Source organism: Bufo gargarizans, chromosome 2, assembly GCF_014858855.1.
Source record: "Bufo gargarizans isolate SCDJY-AF-19 chromosome 2, ASM1485885v1, whole genome shotgun sequence".
Lineage (NCBI taxonomy): Eukaryota > Metazoa > Chordata > Amphibia > Anura > Bufonidae > Bufo > Bufo gargarizans.
The window spans coordinates 507302674-507323836 of record NC_058081.1 but is presented as its reverse complement, the minus strand read 5'-3'; the positions used below and the strand labels follow the sequence as shown (position 1 = coordinate 507323836).

Below are 21163 nucleotides of genomic sequence, written 5' to 3'. Positions count from 1 at the left end.
ACTTATTACTGACAGAACCTCCTAACAAAAAATCATCCAAAGTGTACTATCTCTTTAAAACGTCTGAAGTTTTAGAAATATATTGAACCAAAGCCCCTCACAGCAGATATAAAACCTGTTTATCTATTATTTGCATGGCTGGTTTGGGAAATAAGCAGCCGCTATATGAGCATTGCCTGGTTTATCAGAATAATCATGATGTGATTTTACAGAAACTACAGATTACTGCATTGATGTAAAATTTCACTAAAACTTGTGCTGTCATTCTACTGTCTGAAAAACATTAATTCTTAAAGAGCAAGTTTACATTTGAAAGTACTATGTAATCTGGAGTGCCCCTAACAGTTATATATCTGTCAATGCTGAAGTCCTCTAGAAAAACAGTAGTCTGGAAAGTTCCCTGTAACAGCAAACTAGGCATGTTTTCTGCAGTGTCCTCTATACAAGTAGTTTGGTTGTGTAGTCTGGACCGCCCCCTATAACTGCAGTCTAGCTGTGTAGTCTGGACCGCCTCCTATAACTGCAGTCCAGCTGTGTAGTCTGGACCGCCTCCTATAACTTCAGTCTAGCTGTGTAGTCTGGACCGCCCCCTATAACTGCAGTCTAGATGTGTAGTCTGGACCGCCCCCTATAACTGCAGTCTAGCTGTGTAGTCTGGACCGCCTCCTATAACAGCATTTTGATTGTGTAGTCTGGACCTCCCCTTAAAGAGTGGTCTCTCGGTCTACAGTGCTCCCTTAACAACAGTTTGGCTGTGAATTTGTGGTGCCTGATACAACAGCAGTCTGATTCTGTAATCTAGTGTGTTCCCTATAACAGTAGTCTGTAGTGCCTGCTATAACAGTAGTGTACCGTGTAGTTTTGGTTGTATAGTCTGAACACCCCCTATAATAGCATTCTAGCTGTGTAGTCTAGAGCACCCCCTATAACAGTAGTATGGTTATATAATCTGAGTAGCCTCTATAACAGCATTCTGGCTGAGTAGTCTGGAGGATACCTATATAAAAGTAGGTTGGTTGTATATTATGAGCACCCCATCTAACAGCATTCTGGCTGAGTAATCTGGAGCACCTCTTAGAACAGTAGTTAGGTTGTATAGTCTGAACACCTACTATAACAGATGCCTGGCTGAGTAGTCTGGAGCTCCAGATATAACAGTAGTTTGGTTGTATAGTGTGAGCACCCTCTATAACAGCATTCTGACTGTGTAGTCTGAAACATACCTATGACAGTAGGATGGTTGTATAATCTGACTACCCCCTATAACAGCATTCTGTCTGAGTAGTCTGGAGTGCCCCCTATAACAGCATTCTGGCTGTGTAGTCTGGAGTGCCCCCTATAAAAGCATTCTGGCTGTGTACTCTGGAGCATACCTATAACAGTAGGATGGTTGTATAGTCTGACTACCCCCTATAATAGAATTCTGGCTGAGTAGTCTGGAGCATACCTATAACAGTAGGATGGTTGTATAGTCTGACTACCCCCTATAACAGCATTCTGGCTGAATAGTCTGGAGTGCCCCTATAACAGCATTCTGGCTGTGTAGTCTGGAGCATACCTTTAACAGTAGGATGGTTGTATAGTCTGAGTACTCCCCTATAACAGAATTCTGGCTGAGTAGTCTGGAGTGCCCCCTATAACAGCAGTCTGGCTGTGTAGTCTGGACAACCCCCATAACAGTAGGTTGGTTGTATAGTCTGAGCGCCCCCTATAACAGCAGCTTGCTGATCAAAATGCCATAACTTTAGAAGATGTGAAATTAAAGGGGTTCTACAGTTTGTTTTAACTGATGATCTATCCTCTGGATAGATCATCAGCATCTGATCGGTTCCGACACCCGGGACCCCCGCCGCTCAGCTGTTTGAGAAGGTAGCGGTGCTCCAGAAGCTCCGCGGCCTTCTCACTGTTTACTGCTGGCCCAGTGACGTCACGACTAGTATCACTGGCCTGGGCGGGGCTAAGCTCCATTCAAGTGAACAGAGCTTAGCCCCGCCCAGGCCAGTTGATACTAGTTGTGACGTCACTGGGCCAGCGGTAAACAGTGAGAAAGCCGTGGCGCTGCTGGAACACCGCTGCCTTCTCAAACAGCTGATCAGCGGGTGTCCCAGGTGTCGGACCCCCGCCGATCAGATGCTGATGATCTATCCAGAGGATAGATCATCAGTTAAAACAAACTGCAGATCCCCTTTAATTTTCTGCTGGCCTCCTATTTATTTAATGTTAGTATCAGCCGGATCTTCCTTCCTTTCTTTTTCAGCATTGTATTATCAATGTGCCCCTTGTAATATTATACGAGTACCTTGGCATGGTTATAAATATCCACACAGTTTTCTGTGTTGATGCTTTTTGCACAGATAATTTCACAGTGGCGTTGCAGAGCTTCCAGGTGAAAAAACTTGCTGGCAGACAGCAGCTGCGAGAGAGACAAAGAGGTGGAGAGGATAATGAATTCATGATGGGAGAGGTAGAATAGCAGCATAACTAATCTCATGCAACAGAACGGAGACTAAACACTATAAATATGCTGTCAATATCGGATTATCAATCAGTAGGAAATTGGCATTGCAGTAAAGTGTCTGTCTTATCGTTAGCTGCAACTAAATGGTTTCTAAACATCTGCGGCTGGTTAAGCCTGAAGATCTCATTTATTGAAGACTTCCACAATGCGCATCTTACCTCCATGATTTCATTATTTTTAATGAGGAGTGATTCTGTGCCGCCACAGTATAGGTACTGCATGACCAGCTAAAGAGAGAGAAACAGATACATAGTAACAAAGGCACAGCTTAAGTAGGCGTCCTAGTCATTAGACTGTAGCTGAAGACTGAAAGGTGTACGAGAGAGATCTATCATCATTTTCTAGGTCCCCCCTTCATGTCAAGACATGATTTGACACTAGAATGGTTGTCCGGGATTAGAGAATAAGATCTATTCTGTTCACCAGAACAGGGCCACTCTTGTGCGTGGGTTCTGTCTGGTACTGCAGCTCAGCCTCATTTTAAAGGAGGCTATGCTGTGGTTTTGGATAGATTTATATAGCTTCCATTGAGTTCAATGTTAGGCTACATTCACACTAGCGTTAATATTTTCCGGTATTGAGATCCGTCATAGGGTCTCAGTACCGGGGAAAAAAAACGCTTCCGTTTTGTCTCCATTCATTGTCAATGGGGATAAAACGTAACTGAACATGTCCGAGGTGAACGGCAACAAAGATATAAAGTCTCTCCTGACCAGAATCATTTTCCTGGCCCAATTGATGATCACAAGAATGTGGTTCTCTTGTAATTCCCCAAAATTTTAAGATGTGGGTAAACTTAGTGAATAAAGTTAAAAGATACGAAAATATCTTATATAAGCAAGGAAATAGTGAACAGGAATGGAAGAAGATATGGTTGGGATGGAAAACTTAGGGACTAGTTTGGGGCCTATATTATTCCTCTTCCTGTTCTCCTGTTTGAGATACATATGCTGGAATCTCCCCCCCCCCGTCCTATGGCCTATTTCTAGTTTTCTAGAGACACATCGCAAAATAATGGTAGGGAAGGTTGGGTTGGGATGGGTGGATCAAGGGATTAAACTGACTAATATGGTTGTACTTTTTATATTGTTACTTTTGTTACAGAAAAAATAAATAAATAAAAAAAGAACGGAATGCTCCAAAATGCATTCCGTTCCGTTCTCATACCAGAGAGCAAACCGCAGCATGCTGTGGTTTGCTTTCTGTCCTGGGATGCGGAGCAAAACGCATCCGTCATGACCCACAATGCAAGTAAACGGGAACAGATCAGTTTTCTATGACAAAATCGGACACAATAGAAAACTGATTCTGACTTTCAATGGAGTTCATGATGGATCCGTCTTGGGTATGTTAAAGATAATACAACCGGATCCGTTCATAACGGATGCAGATGGTTGTATTATCAGTAACGGAAGCGTTTTTGCTGAACCCTGCCGGATCCAACACTAGTGTGAAAGTAGCCTTAGGTGTACAAATACATACTGTATGCACTTATCCCCCTCTAGTGGTAGCAGCATGCAGCCAGAATGATAAAACTTGTCAAGTCATATATATTATGAAATAAATCAGCACAGAATGGAACATTTAGTGGAGCTCTCGTTTGGGTCAGGGCCCATTTCTACCCAGAGACCAAGTAGGTATAAACCTATAAAATAGTGGAGCGCGGAGCTATCTGGACTCAAACTTTTCTGGGTGATTTACTTTCCTGTGGTCTCTCTATAGGTTTGAATAGACTGATAAAATTGATTCTGTGAGGACAGTTTTATTAATCCTGGTCTACAATGGGGATATTGCATAATACATAATTGATGCCAACTGCTCAGACTATGTGGGTTTATTAATATGATGTGCATAATTCATAAGCCATTGTAACCTGATATGTTAAATTATATTAAAGTAAATCTTACATTAAAATGTCAAAATGTTCTTTACAATAAAATTCTGCCAAATATAAAGCAATCCAATGTACGGCAGGTAATGTACTCAATACTGAGAGTGGTGCGGACCCCCAGGCGCTAAAGCTCATGAGTCATTTTCCAACAACTTGGTTTGGAGTGTTGTAACTGACTAAGGAACTGTGGACCCTCGGCCACCACCCTAATGCTAAAATGGGCAAGCCACCTCTGCTCATGCTGTATGCTTTATCCTTTACATGAAAAGGGAGAAGACCTGTGGTAATATAGATATAGCTGCAGGTCTACTCTTAGTGGTGTATTTGACTATGACACTGCTGTAGATCACAAGGTGAAAGAAGACACTGAACTTCTATGCTGGTTACCTACAGCCGCCACTAGGGGGAGCTGAATGTATACGGATTTACAAAACTGCCAATGAGTTCAATAGGAGCTATAGAAATCCTTTCCAGTGAGCCCTCCCCCCTTTCCATAGGTAGATGTGAATTTAGATTTAATTGCCATAGAGTGCTCCCCCTCCAGGTATGAAGTCTATTTGAATAGACCCCAGCCTGTATATAAAATTAGGACATTGTTTACCACATATATACACATACCTGAAAGATGTGATATTTCACATAATTGATTTCAATGCAGCTGTTTTCTGTAGTCGACTTGTTTGTAAGAAGAGCTTTAAACCTTCAAAAAACAAACAAAATAAAAACCTCATAGTTATATAAGTAGAAACGGTGAACTCGCAAAGTAGGCAAGGGCGGCAGACAGTGTATAATCAGCGGATTATCCCACATTTAGAAGGGCTTGTCCCGGACTTAAATATTGATGACCTATCCTGAAGATCAGAGATCATGGGATCAAATTTCACTTTGGATACTTCAATTCGCTCAACACTACTGAGGATAGGTCATCAATATCAGATCGCTTGGGGCCGCAGCTCTCGCCTCTTCACAGTATGCCAAGGACAATGCCTACAGCAGATGTGCTTGGTATTGCAGCTCTGTCCCTTTCACTTGAATGGGACTTATCTGCAGAAAGGCCATAGGACTGATGGACGTGATGTCACAGCCCTAGCAAGAGGCTGTGGTGCTCACTGCCGGGAGTCAAACCACCACAAGCAGTTACTGATGACCTATCTGACAACAGGTCATCCATAATTGAATCCCAACAACCCCTTTAACAGATGACTGTCAGTTTATTACATCTGTTGCATTAGTGTGCTACATCATATTTTATACTCTAGGCACATTCCAAGCTGCATTCAAGATGTGCCTGGCCTTCCTTCTACACAGAAGTTAAAGGACCCCACACCCTTTTGGTTCAGAGTCTGTACAGCACATACTCTGCCCCTGTGCTTTGCAGGAGTTGTATACCAGGGGTATGTAGGTACAACTGCATTTCACAATTATCAATTACCTTATATTAAATCACTACTAAAGTAATATTTAAAGGTAATCTGTCACCACCCTAGACCGTTTTTAACTGCTTGTATAGCCCTATAGCTCTGCTATATAGCCATTTGTAAATATACAGTACTTTATGCCCAAATCAGTTTACTACCCCCAAAAACATGATTGTATAAAGAAGACTACTCTCACAACTGCGCTTTGCCTTTCCGGTATTGAGATTCATCATAGGATCTCAATAGCGGCTGAAAACGCTTCCGTTTTGTCCCCCCATTCATTGTCAATGGGGACAAAACTGAACTGAACGCACCAGAATGCATTCCGTTCCGTTTGGTTGTGTCCCCATCGCGGACAGAATAACGCTGCAGGCAGCGTTTTTCTGTCTGTGATGTGGTGCGGAGCAAGACGGATCCGTCTTCACACACAATGTAAGTCAATAGTGGCGGATCTGTTTTCTCGAACACAACAGAAAACGGATCGGCCCCCATTGACTTTCAATGGAGTTCATGACAGGATCTGTCATGGCTATTTTAAAGATAATACAACCGGATCCGTTCTTAACGGATTCAGATGGTTGTATTATCATGACGGAAGCGTTTCTGCTGATCCATGATGGATCCAGCACAAACGCTGGTGTGAAAGTAGCCTATGCTAATCAGGTTGAAAAGAGCCCAAGAGGCTGTACTTATCTGTGCTGGAGCCCAGCTGCACCCGTGAAGAAGAGGAGGAGAGGAGTGGGGCCCACTGCTGATGGGCATGGCTGGGCTCCAGCATGGACAAGGACAGCTCTGTCCCATTCAAATGAATGGGGCTTAACTGCAATACAAAGCACAGCTGCTTTCCAAGGGACGGCGCTGTACTTGGGAAGCTGCTAGGAGGCCGCAGTGCTTGGGGACTGTGCTGGGGAGTGTAAGCAATTCTGTTCCTAGACCCCCTTCTCAGCCCTGGTGCTCTGTCATTTGTACCTTGGAGATGCTGTGAATAACAAAACTTTGTGTGCATAAAAAGGTCTTCCTTCCACAATAAAGGTGACATCCGACATTTCTTTGTTGTTGAGAAAATGAGGATCTACAAAGCAACAAAAAGGAAATTATTATTTGCAGCATAAAGAGATTTTACTTAGTTTTTACTCAAATTGGTTGTCCAGTATTAGCAAAAGTAGTCATTCATTTGTGTGGGAATGAGCTGCGATACCAGACAAAGCCTGTTCTAGGGACGAGATTGATCATTAGCCTAGTTAAATCTAATGCATACATTTACGAGAAAAAGAGAAAACTGCATCAAATTTATCAAACTGTGGTGTGTCATATTTGTTGAACCTTGCAAGACATTTTAGACAACTTTCTCTCTTCCTTACAGTACTTCATGGGTGATCAACAACGGTGGCCTCAACGGAGTCCATTTCAGAAGTTGCTTGACATCAGCACACTCCTAACCACTCAGGATACCTCCCTGCACAGGTTCTTGCCACTCAATGGAATGGTGACAAAAACAACCTGAAATGGACCCCTCTGCTCAGCCACATGGGCTATCTTTATGGTACATACACCCTTGAGAGTCTCACAAGTGAGGTCAAGAACTAATGAAATCTGACAAAACATCTAACCTTGGCCAATGAGTACAAGCACATACATGACACATGTTGAAAAATGTGCTACAAGCAGGATCCTTCCTTTTCTTGCTCATGGGGTAGAAAAGGTGCTCACCCAAATCTTGGATCAATAGGTATCCATAAAAGCAAACTCTATACTAACCAATGGACAAACATCAGAATACTACCTAAGACACCATGGAGATTCAGCATTCTTTATCATTTTGTTCCTGTGTTTGAACCCCCACACCTTATTTTAATCCTGCAGATCTTGCACACGGCAAAGCTTTTTTCTTCTGGCAATGTCGAGAGAGCTAGTGGACGCTGAGCTTAGCTTAGGTCTGGCATGTTTTGAGCCTGCACCCCCAGTATCCGCTGCATCACCAGTCCCCGAGCTGACTATAATAGAAGCAGATCTGGCACTGGCAGTTTTTTGGGAGGCATCTGTTGTTTACTGCTGCAGCATCCACCACCATCCTCCTCTGATGTCCTCCTCAGCACCCCAATATGGCTCCCAGGTCCTGTCCAACATATAGTCTACACCACCCTCTCCCTCCATACTACTGTTATCAGACTGTTATATGTCATTGTGGGCTCCTTGGCCCCCTCCTAATTCCCTGCTCTGTCTTTGCCCCAAATTTAACTGTCGCTAACACTGCCCCTACAAGTGCCACTGGTACCATCACCACCATCGCAAGCAGAGCATTGCACTTGAATGTGGACCAGCTACCCCTGCTCTCAGCAACTCTAAACCATACAGTATATCGCCCTATAGTAGAACAACTGTTATAGAAAGGGGGTCACAATTTAACTTTGTGCAGTTAAAGAAAAAAAATTCCTAGAATAAAAATAAAAATCCAAAAATGCTAAAAGAAAAATTACATGAAAATAAAGCCCCAATGAAGCAAAAAGCGCCAGCCGTGCCATGCAGGTAAAGCCACCGAAGGATATGTCTCTGTACAGAGCCGTGGGGGTCACTTACAAACAGATAAGTCCTCTATTTACTGGGCAGTAGACAAAAGCAGTACTTCTAATGACTTGCACTATATTTCTCATCTACAGTGACTCCAGGAGATTGTTGGCAAACAATACCGGAAACTACACAACATAAATATATATTTATATATGTATATATCATATATACTGTAAGATGTATTATAACTGTGTTCACCCATAACAGCGCTCTGCAGAGCAGCACTGAAGTGGTTAACAAGGTTTCCACATACAGGACCACTGCGTAAATCCTTCTACTGTAGATCGGCTTGGCCTGAAATCTGACCTGTTCATACATTTAAAAACAAAACAAAAAAAACCATCAGATTTTATGGACATGTGCCCGAGGATTTTTCATGTACTGTTATAAAGCAGCAGTTGTTCTTGACTGAAGGGGGCAGACGAAAATAGATGGCGGTATATCATTTAGCGAAGACCGCTTACAGTATCTCCAGGATGTCCTCAATAAATCCACCTTATAACTGCTGTGAATGAAACCTAGTTTTTTTTTTATAGTAATGGGCAGGGAAGGGCATGTGACTTGAGGAACCAATGAAAACACACCTCCTGGTATATGAGGACTAGTCAGAAAATGGCAGTCCCCTTTTTTTGGGGAAGTAGGGATGCTGCCCGTTTTTTTTTTTTTTTTTTTTTTAATTGACCCTGGGTGTTCTGGAGCATCCCCTGACCTCCTATCATACTGCCCATTAACCCTTTCATACCCTTTTTTCCATCACTGCTCTACAGTAGCTCTGAAGCGGTGATGGAGAAGGGGGCAGGGATTTATATGATGTGATCCGAACGCTGACAACCAGCTGTATTCTGGAGAGTCCCCCTGACCTCCAGTCATACTGCCCATTAACCCTTTCATCCTCTTCCTTTTAATATAATACCTAAAATGGACACTAAATGGATAGAAAGAAAACAGAGCAACACACACAGCCTTTTGTCATTCATCATGTCTTCTTTTTAATGTATGTATTCTCCTTCAAGCAATAAAAAGTCTCTGTTAAATACACCAATATCCTCGAGCGCTGCAAGTCTGAAGACAATGTGGGAAAAGTCTATTACTTGGCGAAAATATACGAAAAAAGACTGCGCTGCAAGAGGAAAATCTTCTCTGTGTATAAAGTTCACTTTTTGAATCTTCAACTAGTAGAATCACAAGCCACCTCACAATCCAACATTAAAAAATTACAGCTAAAACATATAAAAATCAGAATCACTTCAGATTTTTATATGTTTTAGCTGTAATTTTTTACCAATATTAAATTGTTTTCAATCTGACCTCTGGTACGCACATACTTCCCTTGTGGCTTTTTCCCTTGAGAGTTTCTGGACATCGAGTATGGCTGTAATCCAGGATCTGAGCGACCTATAGAAAATCTTATATGCGCACCTGATAAGTGAAGCCCTAGCTCTATCCTGATACCATCGATATCTATACACGCCTTCACTTACAAGGGATCTTGTGAGTATAAATTTGTTCACATGGAGCGTTAGTCGTTTGGAACCTGCTACACCATAGTGCGTTTTTTCATCATCCACAGGTTTGCACACTAATGTTGGATTGTGAGGTGGCTTGTGATTCTACTAGTTGAAGATTCAAAAAGTGAACTTTATACACAGAGAAGATTTTCCTCTTGCAGCGCAGTCTTTTTTCGTATATTTTCGCTATGTATTCTCCTTGTACACGTTTTTATTCCCCTAAGGCCGAAGTCCGTGGTATCCTGGCCTGGCATCCTGCTGACAGCAGGAGCGCACGGTGTCATTGGTTGCTATGACGCCGTGCGCTTCATGCCGCCGCTGCACTACAGTAATACACTGGTATGATCTATACGAGTGCAGCGGCGGCATGATGTGGAGCATGGCGCCATAGCAACCAATGATGCCGTGCGCTCCTGCTGTCAGCAGGATGCCAGGCCGGGATACCACAGACCGCTCACGGCCGTGTGCATTCGGCCTAACAGTGATTTGTTAATAACCGGGTAGGCTGGGACGCCCTATAAATAAATACGATACACTACTGCCCCTATATGGAACATTATAGGGACACCTTACCCCTCCTTCTCCCCACACAGAGTTACAGTAATATGCCATACAGTACATTGGGCTCCACTAGGAAGTCACTCCTCCGTGCAGGTGAAGAAAAATGAGCGCTGCTATGAGGAACATGAACAGCCATTCATTTGATGGCTCCTTGTAACACAGTAGCGTTTTTTGAGACAAACATTAAATAAAATAATGTAGCAATTTAGTATTTAATTCCTATAGCAGATTGCAATATCTCCAGCTGAATGAGTAAGCGCTGGCTTATGGGGGAATGTGAAAATGGCATCGATAAATAGATAGATGAATAAATGATCTCTTGTGTTAGTCTCTTTGTGCCTACATTATTTATTTGGTGTGGGAATTGTCCTGTGTTTCTGCCGGCAGAAGTGGATGCGGGTGGCGAGGGTGCGAGCAAGGAGGAAAATGATCAAAAGGCTTCGCTGATTAGAAAGCGCCGGCTATATTGCGGCGTGATGTATCCATACATGTTGTTGTTAGATACTGTATCAACATTCAGCCACTATGTGAACATAGCTAATAAATACACTCTGTATCCACTGCCCCGTTGTGTATCACAGACAGCAGTTCCATGCGCCATCTGCACCCATATGCACCCTGATTTTTCTCACTACTCTTTATATGCGCTTTGCTACTAATGACTGTACAGGATATCGCTCTGCGCTCACGCGATTTTACTATGATCACTAGCGCTGCTACATCTGTATATAAAAAAAAATATATATAGCTCTGTAAATCTGATGGGCAGCAATATATATCTGAGCTAAGCAAGTTTTAGGTAAAAAAAATATATATTTCCAAATTTCCCTGGCTCTCTTCTGGCCCTTTGTTTATCTGCAATAAAAACAATCTCTGCCCCTCCCCTGCTCTGCAAAGGGAGTGAATACAAGTGCTGCCCTGAGTGACATGTCTGCCTGCTGGGAGACTCAGCAGCATGTTGTATGTGTAGGACTACAAGTCCCAGCTATACAATGACATTGTTCATACACACAGGATCTTCTCTCCCTACCTGTTCTTGTGCAATGCTCTGCAGAACTACTTTGTCAGCTTCTGTGCCCAGTATTTGCCTCCTCACTGCCTGCAGCTACTCAGTAAAGCCTTCAGCCCTGAGTCTGTGCTCATGAAGGGGTTAATCTTTCCTGAAATATCCAGTGGGAGGGAGACACAGGGGAGAGCAGCAGCTCAGCTAGTTGGGGGGGGGGGGGGGGGCAGCACAGTGACATCTGGTGTACAGACACATATCTGCTCTCTCAGGCTTGTGCATGAAAAATTATCAGAGCAGGGAGAGAAGCTCACATCACAGGTCATGTGACAATCTGAGAAAGGAGCAACTACAGATGCAGTAAGTGCATGGTAAAGCTGTTACATTTGCCCAGTTAGAAACATACAAAGAACAAAAAAAATAACTCGGACAACCCCTTTAAGTATCTCCCATTGCTTGTGGTGGGGATTTGCAGCCTGTTATTAGGAAAAAAGAAGGTGCCCCACTATGAGGTGGCAGTGAAGGCAGAGATGATGCAAGTGAAAGGCTTTTCTGAAGTTCCACGGAGGCGGAGCAGCAGGAATGCTGTGATACCTGGCCCCAATGCATGGTATCAGACTCAGAGGTGACATCATCATCCTGCTTTTGAATGAGAGGAGGAGTGAGCAACCCAGTCCACAATCTCATGCTATTTGTCCTCAATATTAATGTGGAGCCTATTGGCAATAAGGGAGAACTGTCACCTGCTGCTGCTACCACTAGTACTACTAGCTGCATGGTCGGTGTTGCTACTGCTGTTTGCACTACTGCCCTCATTCTGACCCAGATGATGAGGTATGTGTCTTTGTTTTGCAGTCTTCCATTTTCAGACATTTTATTATGAAGTCTATAAAATTAAGTCACGTGTTTGGGTACACAGATTATTAAACAGTACAAAGTAAAAACAGGACAGAGAAATTAAATGTCCCTCTCCTTTTACAAACACACTGCTCACTGGTATGTCTACAATAGTAATAATGCAGTATTTGCAGTAAAATATCTTTGAACTGCACAGTATAATGCAGCAATGCTCTCACACAAACATGAGTATAGGATTTGCAGTAAAATGTGCTTGAGCTACGTGGTATGATGCAGTAATGTGTTAACTAACATGAGTATAAGAATGCAATTTTAGCAGTAAAATATCTTTGAATTACACAGTCTATTGCAGTAATATGTTCACTAACACGGGTATAACAATTCAATTTCTGCAGTAAAATATCTTTGAACTACCTAGTATGATGCAGTAAAGTGTTCATGATAACAGGTAAAAGAATACCATTTTTGCAGTAAAATGTCTTTGAAGTACAGTGTCTGTTGCAATAATGCATTCACTAACATGGGTATAAGAATGCAATTTTTGCAGTAAAATGTCATTTAACCCTTTGAGGAACGGCCAAGGGACATATTTTTGCCATGTTTTTAATTGCCTGTATCATCTGATTAAGAACTTGAGTCAAAATATTAGTTCTTATCAACAAATGGATCTAGCTTTATTTATTGTTCAAATACATTCTTAAAGGGAAAAAAATATAATTATTTTTATATTGATGACTGTAATCTTATGGTCCTCAAAGGGTTAAATACACGGTATGATGCATTCACTAACATGGGTATAAGAATGCAATTTTTATAATAAAATGTCTTTGAAATGCACTGTCGGTTGGAGTAATGTTTTCACTAACGTGGATATGATAATTTGCAGTGCTACAGTAAAATGCCTTTGCTGTAACTACCTGTTACCTGTTACCCTGCAGTAACATACAACATGTTCAGTAACACGAATGTAATGTATAATTAAATTAAAATCAAACTGTTTGTAGCAGAATGTTTGCTACTGGGGTGCTGGCAATTAATCTATGAACTGTAGAAACTTTTTTACCAAAAAAATGCTGGCTGACTGTTCATACAGAAAAATATGACTTTCTTGCAGTTATGTAATGCAGAACTAGTTGTCAGAATGCTATATGAAACACACAACTCTGACTGTCTAGTCCATCACTCTTTCTATATGCTTTCACTGATCAAAGTCCCTAAAATATATTAAATCTCTCCCTGTATTCTGTTTATAGTATCCCTATCACACTAGATTAATGGCGTGTGTCTGTAATAGCTTTTTGTCAGACACTGCCACAAGACATCCTTTCAGGTCAGTAGTTGAACACAGAATGGTGTTTTCCCTTTCTCTGCAGAAGGACCTGGCTAAATATTGCCCCCTGATTGGTTGATTGGGCTGTCTTTTAACCTCTGAGCCAATCAAACGAGCCTCCCCCCCCACTTCCTCCCAGTGTCACGTGATCCTCCCTCTTCCTTTCTCACCAATATTCACAGTAAAATGGCATCCTAAACGAATCGCCAAACATTCAGAGATTTTTTTTGTGAAATCTGTAATGAACCCAATTTGTTTACAATCTATTCGCTCATCTCTAGTCATAACAGACCCAGGGAAGAATTTGGGGCACATATATTAAGACAGGCATTTTAGACACTGGTCTTAATAAACCCCTAAGCTGGTGGTGGCCTCCTCCTAACTTCGGCAGATCCTCCACCAGTTTTAAATATAAGACAGCTTCCTAGCTATCTTAAAATTAGACCTTTCCCCGCCCACACCACACCCACTTATTTAGACCTGGCGTGAGTGGGGAGAAGTCACTAATATAGGCATATTTCAGCTTAAAGGTGTTGTCCGGGTTCAGAGCTGAACCCGGACATACCTCCATTTTCACCCAGGCAGCCCCCCTGACTACTCCGATGCTCTCCTTTGCCCTGCGCTAAATCGCTCAGGGCTAAGGCATTTTCAGGAGTTCCGGTGACTAACCAGGCTCTCCATGGGGCTGCCAGGAAGCCTGGCGATGTCACCGGCACTGATGGGCAGGCTTTAGCGCTGCCCTAGCCTGTAAAACGGCTAGGGCAGAGCTAAAGCACACCCATCAAAGCCGGTGACGTCACCCAACAAACTGCCGGCCGGAAGCCTCCCGCTGGCAGTGTGTTATTGTAAACAAAAGAGCCCGTGCCCTGCGCGATGCTAACATCAGGGGGGCTGCCTGGGTGAACCCGGACAACCCCTTTAATAAATAAAGCCCTTTGTTTTCGTTTTTTTGTGGTACTTGGCTCTCATCCATGGATTGCATGACTGACCATCTGAACCGAAGCTGCACAAGCAACAGATCAATAATCCTGACGTCTGCATGAGCAGCAGAGCACTTGTCATTCGTAAAATGGTGGTAGATAAAAGACTCTGAATATGCATGGATAAACAACAAGACCTAAATGCCCATGGAAGATAATCCTATATTCGGGCAGTGTTTTTAGAGCTGCTCAGTAAATACAGCCCTTGAACATCAATTAAATTGCAGCTGTCATTGTGAGATTCTTGAAGATGCTGGTTATCAATATAAATGAGACCTGCATTGTAAAGCAAATGTTCCAGCCGGTGTAGCAGGCAGGATATAAAAATACAGAGACATATTACACATGGTGGAGACTACTAATTAGCTTTAAGGGCTGTTGGTTCATCAGTGTTCTCATAGCTTTCATTCCAAGCGTAACAATGCACAAAAAAACATAAATAAGTTACAGTTTCAACATGACAACTGTGAACATTTACCCAGCCTAGATGTCTGCTTGCGCTTTATCTCGGTCAGCTTTGGGATGGGGTAAGGACCATAGCACTGGCTGAATATGACGGTCAATTGTTGGCTGATAACCTCATTCTGTAATGAAGAGAAGACAATTTCCTGTTATACAAATGTGATTTACAGTACATTCAAATATTTTTTATCCATTGACATGTGATAGAGATCTGTCAGAAGATAGCTTTGGTGAGGGGCTGTAAACTGAGACTCCCACTACACAGGCCTCCTTGGCTTTTACTGTAGCTTAGACATCTCTGAGCTAATGTTGATTGTGAGATGATTGGTTTGCTAAGTTCAGCTCGCATACCATTATGTGTTATCTTGTGATAAGTCTCTATACTTACTGTTCATGATATTTAGCCCTTATGACCTAGTGACTGTGTTTTCACTTTTTTCATGTATAGATAATTAAATTTAGTGTTTGCCCCAGTTAAGGTTTATCTCATACGTGCCATAATCTTCTACTCTGGGAGCCAAGTGATGAGTCCTCTTCGTGCTCATAATGCTAAGCTAACCTAACTTTCAGGTGTCTGATGTGGCAAGAACCACAATTATGGATCAAGTAGGTTAGATTAACATAAACTAATATGGAATGGATAACTGTGAGTTTTAACACTCTTCTCATAATACAGTGGTGTAGGCATAGCCAACAAGTTTAGAAATGCAGTCAGTGACTTCATGAGTAGAGTAAACATAAATTATTGGAATTATATCCCCATTGTTGGTTGCGCATCTCCTGCCATTACACAAAATTACACAAAGACTGATTTCAGGAAATTCAAGATTTAAAATGTTCTTTAAAGAGAACCTGTCACCACGAAATGCAATGCAATCTGCAAATAGTATGTTATAGAGCAAGCAGATTCATATACATGCGGTACCCCTGAGCAAGGGGTATCTGCAAATTGTTCATTTCTTTATGTTATGTAAAGTTGTGTCATACTATATATTGCACCCAGCATAACCAGGTATGGATTGCACAGCCAGAGTTAGCTAGCTCTAGTCCGTGTTAGGGACAGTTTGGAAGGGAAAGGAAGCTGTGACTTGTGCTCCCTCTTTTTCGGTCCAAAACACTACAGAGACTTGCCAATCACTGAATGGTCTACAGAAGGAGAGAAGGAGTAAGGAAAAGGAGAGAACTAGATAACCTAGAGTTTGCGGACATTACAGCCACCATTGCAAGAGAACAATTGCCCGCAATCGATTCTGCAGGAAGAGACTTGAGACAGATGGAGTAGAAGAGGGGCATAACTCCCATCCTTGCCTAAGGGCTCCATGCCCGTGCTGTGGACCGCATACGGCGGTTCCGCAATACACGGGTCACCAGCCGTGTGCATTCTGCATCACGGATGCAGACCCATTTACTTGAATGGGTCCCCAAATCCGGAGATGCGGTGCGGAAGCACGGATCGGGACCTCATGGATGCACTACGGGGTGCTTCCGTGGTGTTTCTGGCCGTGCCTCCACACCGCAAAAAAGTTGTACATGCACTACTTTTTTGCGGTGTGGACCGTTGGATGCGGATCGCGGACTCCATTCAAGTGAATGGGTCCGCGATCTGCATAGGGCTGCCCCACAGTCGGTGCCCGTGCATTGCGAGCCCTTACGTTCGTGGGTATGAGCCCATAATCCATGTATTGTTATTTGGGAAGAATTGCACTGTGTACAGTTGGAACTGGGTTTTGCTATTGTTAAATGTAATTTAGGGTCCTTTCACACGTCCACAAAAAAGGTCTGCATCCGTTCCGCAATTTTGCGGAACAGGTGCTGACCCATTCATTTTCAATGGGGCTGGAATGTGCTGTCCGCATCCGTATTGGCGAATCCGCACTTCCGGATTCCGTTCTACAAGAAGATAGAACATGTCCTATTCTTGTCCGCAAATGCGGACAAGAAAAGGCATTTTCTATGAGAGTGCCGGCGATGTGCAGTCCGCAAAATGCGGAACTCACATTCCCTGTGCCCGTGTTTTGCGGATCCGCAATTTGTGGATCCGCAAAACACATACGGACGTGTGAATGGACCCTTATTCTGCTACCTTTGGCCTGGTTACTGACTCCTGCACCATATGCCAGTCATTGCATTCTATATGCCCTGCCTTGCACCTATACAAAAACTCATCACAGACACCTTGACCACCATCAGAGAGGGCTGCCAACATCAGGGTGTGCTCCGGGGGAAGAAAGCGTATGCTCTCCTTTCACTGCTCGGCCCTAGGGAGCAACAGTATGAGAAAAGCTACTGTGCTTGTTACAGCCAGAGCCATTACCACTCCTATCCTGTACTTCTGCTCCTCCTGGGCCGCTGCATATAGTTTTCTGGGAAAAGATTCTGTAAAACGTATCATTTATACATGCAACCATCTGCTTTTTCTAAACGTAAGTCCTCCCCCTGTGTACAGCTATCAGTGACTAACAGCTATCTCTGAATATACACACAGAGAATGCTATCAGTCACTGATATCACCTTCCCTGTGTATAATTGAGATCACAAATAGCAGAGTTTGAAATGTATAAATTACAAGTTTTACATAATCTTTTTCACAAAACGGTTTATACATCTTCTCAGCTCCTCCTGCTCTGTAACATGCTGCCTGCAGACTGCACTGCATTTCGAGGTGACAGGTACTCTTTAAAAGGGCTATCCAAGAGTAAGAAAGACCTCCCAGAGTGGCCGACCCACGATGCAGATCATACTTACGGTACCTGGTCCCAGCCGCTGGGTTCAGTGTCTGATGCCCCCAGGGAGGCTCTTCCTCTCCTTGCCTCGCTGAAATCAACATCCATTAACGGGAGGACATACTGTATGTCTGCTGCAGACAATCACAAGCTTCAGTGGTGACCTGGTTCCCTTGCGTCACATGACCAGTTGTCGTGATGGTCACAGGCAGGGGCATAGTTAAAGGCTCATGGGCCCTGGTGCAAGAGTTCAGGTTGGGCCTCCCTTAACTCAGTGATTTGTGGCCAGGGGTAGGGAAGCACATAGCCTTCGTGCTGCCTGAGGCAAAAATTGGAATGGCAATCCCCCCTCCATGGCAAATTCTTGACTTAACCCCTTCCCTCCAGCTGAAGATGAAACTTGACCAGCATACACTTTCTATAAAACTAGTATCTTCTTATGCGGTACAAGGGTCTTTGGGCCCCCTCAGGCTCCTGGGCCTGGTAGCAACTGCTACCTCTGCAACCGCTATAGCTACGCCCCTATTCACATGTCTCCACGTGGAAGGATGTTGAGTTCAGCATGGCAGGGAGAGGAAGAGCCAGCCAAGGAGCATCAGACACTGGCCACTCTTGGATAACCCCTTTAACTCACTTACCATGTAGTTCCCTACTACAAACACCTCTTTGGCAATGGTGCTGAATTCTGGGAATCAGACTGGGCTACCAGAAGGGAAGAGGGCTCACGCTATGACATGATAAAGGAGATGATCCATAATAAGGCCTGTGAGAGTAATCAGTGGACAACCTCATCTGAAGCAGTCAATAGAGTACATCACTTCTTTCTGGGGTAAATAACTTTGGGGTATTTTAAAATCAATTTATTAGTCTATACCAATAAAAATAAAGTAGCCTAGTAATATTAGAATTTACAAAATACATTTGTCACATTGATGATAGATGGGCCTTTAATATAATTTTTTTCTGGTGGGTCTTCAGTATCATTTTTACTGATGGCTTTGCAGCATTATTTCCTCTGGTGGGCCTTCCATATTATTTCTTGCTGTGGGCCTTCAGCATTATTGCTTCTGGAGGGCTCTCAGTATCATTTACTCTGGTAGGACTTCAACAGAATTTTTTCTGCTCAGCCCTTAGTATCATTTTCTGTGGTAGGCCTTTATTATCATATCTAATGGTAGACCCAAGGTCCCCCAGTCCAACCCCATAAGAGCCCCAACTAATTGTGAAAAAACATCCTGTTTTGTTTGTCTTATTTATTGCTTCCTATGTTATAGATACCACAAGTAAACTTTTATTCTTTTATACTTTCTATCTCACCAAAGCAATGAAGCCGATAAAGTGCTGTTCATCTCCCAAATACCTCAGCAGCCTAGCACTCTCTGGACTAGTTTTCATTGTCACTACAGTAAAACTGATTAAATTTCACTCCAGAGTACTGGTACTCATTACCACTATACTTGGTGTAATTAAAAACATTCAGCATCTTTATGCAGCTCTGAGGTCTGTAAAATGGTTGGAAACTCATCTACAAAAGGTTTGTTTTCTTAAAGTAGATGAAGGCTTTTCCTCAATAGACCAGAATGAAACGAAGGAAAGAATAAAAAGCCCCATCAGACTAAACGCTGGGAGATCTGCCAAGAATAAACTTGGAAATTGCATTTAAAATCACAGCTGTGAAGTGAACTTTGGGAAACCCTGGGCGAGGAGGAAAGTTACGTCCTTGGGGGCCCATAATGAGAAGATAGAAGAGATGACAGGATCAGAGCAATGCAAGATCATGATTAGTTAGCTGAATTCTTTGTTTCAAATACATCTGCCTCCTATTCAGTGCCTTTCACACAAATACAGTGGGGAGATACATGAAGGAGTTCTGCAAGTGGTCACTTATGTTTGAAATATACTATAAGATCGAACTATCATAATATCTAAACTAAAGCCTAAAACAAAGTGATTAACCAAAGGGGCCATTTAACCAGGTGCAGGTTATAGTGCAGGAACCAATTCTGCAGCCAGCAACAGATAACAGAGGAACTATGTTCAAATTCTCTAATGACTAGTATAAAGTCCCAAAGCTCACAAGGGGCATTTACTTTAAAGAAATTACCCTATAGTGAAACCTACCATACATGTAACATGTCCTATGGTTCACACCCTAAACACAACGCATTGCTCTTTGGAATGTGTAGTGCTACTTGTAGCCCTTGAAGTGTCGCAGATCCCAGGAGTAGAAAGAGGGAGGTCTACTGCCAAAATGCCCTTCACCCAATCTTTACAACTTAGTGTTGCCCCTTCACCCAAGTACATATATACAAATTACAGGGCACCATGGCAATTCAGATTTGGCTATATCAAATGAATAATACCACAGCACCCAATGTCTTCCTCTAATTATGCAGTTTTATTAACCAAAAAGATGCAACATTTCGACTACCAACAATCTTTGTCATACCAAGACAAGGCTTGATATCATCTACCGGGGGCCCTCAGGCTAGGATCTAGCACTGCGGGCATTGCCGCCTAATACACTGAGAGACTGCCAATGAGTGACTGTAAGTGCTGCTACACCTCCTTCTAACCACTTATATTTTGCTGTTATCTTGTACTATGCCTGTAGTGTTTTCATATACATTAACTGCATGTATTGTGTGTGCTGCCCCATTGTATTGTGCCAGCTTTGTCCTATCTACTCTGCCTGCTGAACCCCTATGTATTATGTCTGCTGCATCCCATGAGATGTGCTTGCTACTCCTTTGAACTATGTTTGCTGCCCCTCCAAGTACTGTGCGGCTAAGGATCTCAGAGGACAGAGATACAATCAAATGTGGCTGGGACACTGTGGAAGGGTGGCCTTCAACAGCTCGACTAAACAGCAGTGGTAGGGCTTTGCTCTATGGGAGACTGCTAGTGCTTCGCCGAACTTCGACAATAAATTTGGATTTGTTATGGGCGCAATTGTATATAGTTATGTATATTGTATATTTTGGCCATAGTTTCCAGTAAAGGATATGGATGGCAAAAGGTTGGCAGGAACAGGACTAACCACCAAGTTCTCCCCCTGTTGGTAGGAGTGGGCTGGTCCTGCTTCCTGCCAGGAGGGGGAGTTCCTGAGCAGCCTTATAGAGAGGAGAAGAAGCACACTGCAGAGCTCCTGCTCCAGGTAAAGATTCTACAAAGAGATCAATGTAATCCAGCCTCAAGCAAATACCTCAGACAAGACAGCAGAAGGAACAACTGAAAACCTGCATAATAGACACTGCTGTTAGGTGAGGGACTACGGCTTATCTCTCCCATCTCCAAAGACTACCACTGGGCCAGTTAAAGATCAAGTCTAGACCTGATAGTG

The 21163-nt window shown here is 43.0% G+C and overlaps 1 protein-coding gene across 2 annotated transcripts in view; it reads right to left on the bottom strand.

Moving 5' to 3' along the window:
• The window catches only part of BTBD11 (BTB domain containing 11), a 199944-nt gene that overhangs the window by 3475 nt on the left and 175306 nt on the right, over positions 1-21163 (bottom strand). For both annotated transcript variants that reach the window (XM_044281276.1, XM_044281277.1), the window contains 5 exons: positions 15114-15219; positions 6797-6899; positions 5028-5109; positions 2677-2745; positions 2300-2413 (listed from right to left, as the gene is read on the bottom strand). In XM_044281276.1, the coding sequence (XP_044137211.1) occupies positions 2300-2413; positions 2677-2745; positions 5028-5109; positions 6797-6899; positions 15114-15219 (474 nt within the window). The remainder of the gene's footprint in view (positions 1-2299; positions 2414-2676; positions 2746-5027; positions 5110-6796; positions 6900-15113; positions 15220-21163) is intronic.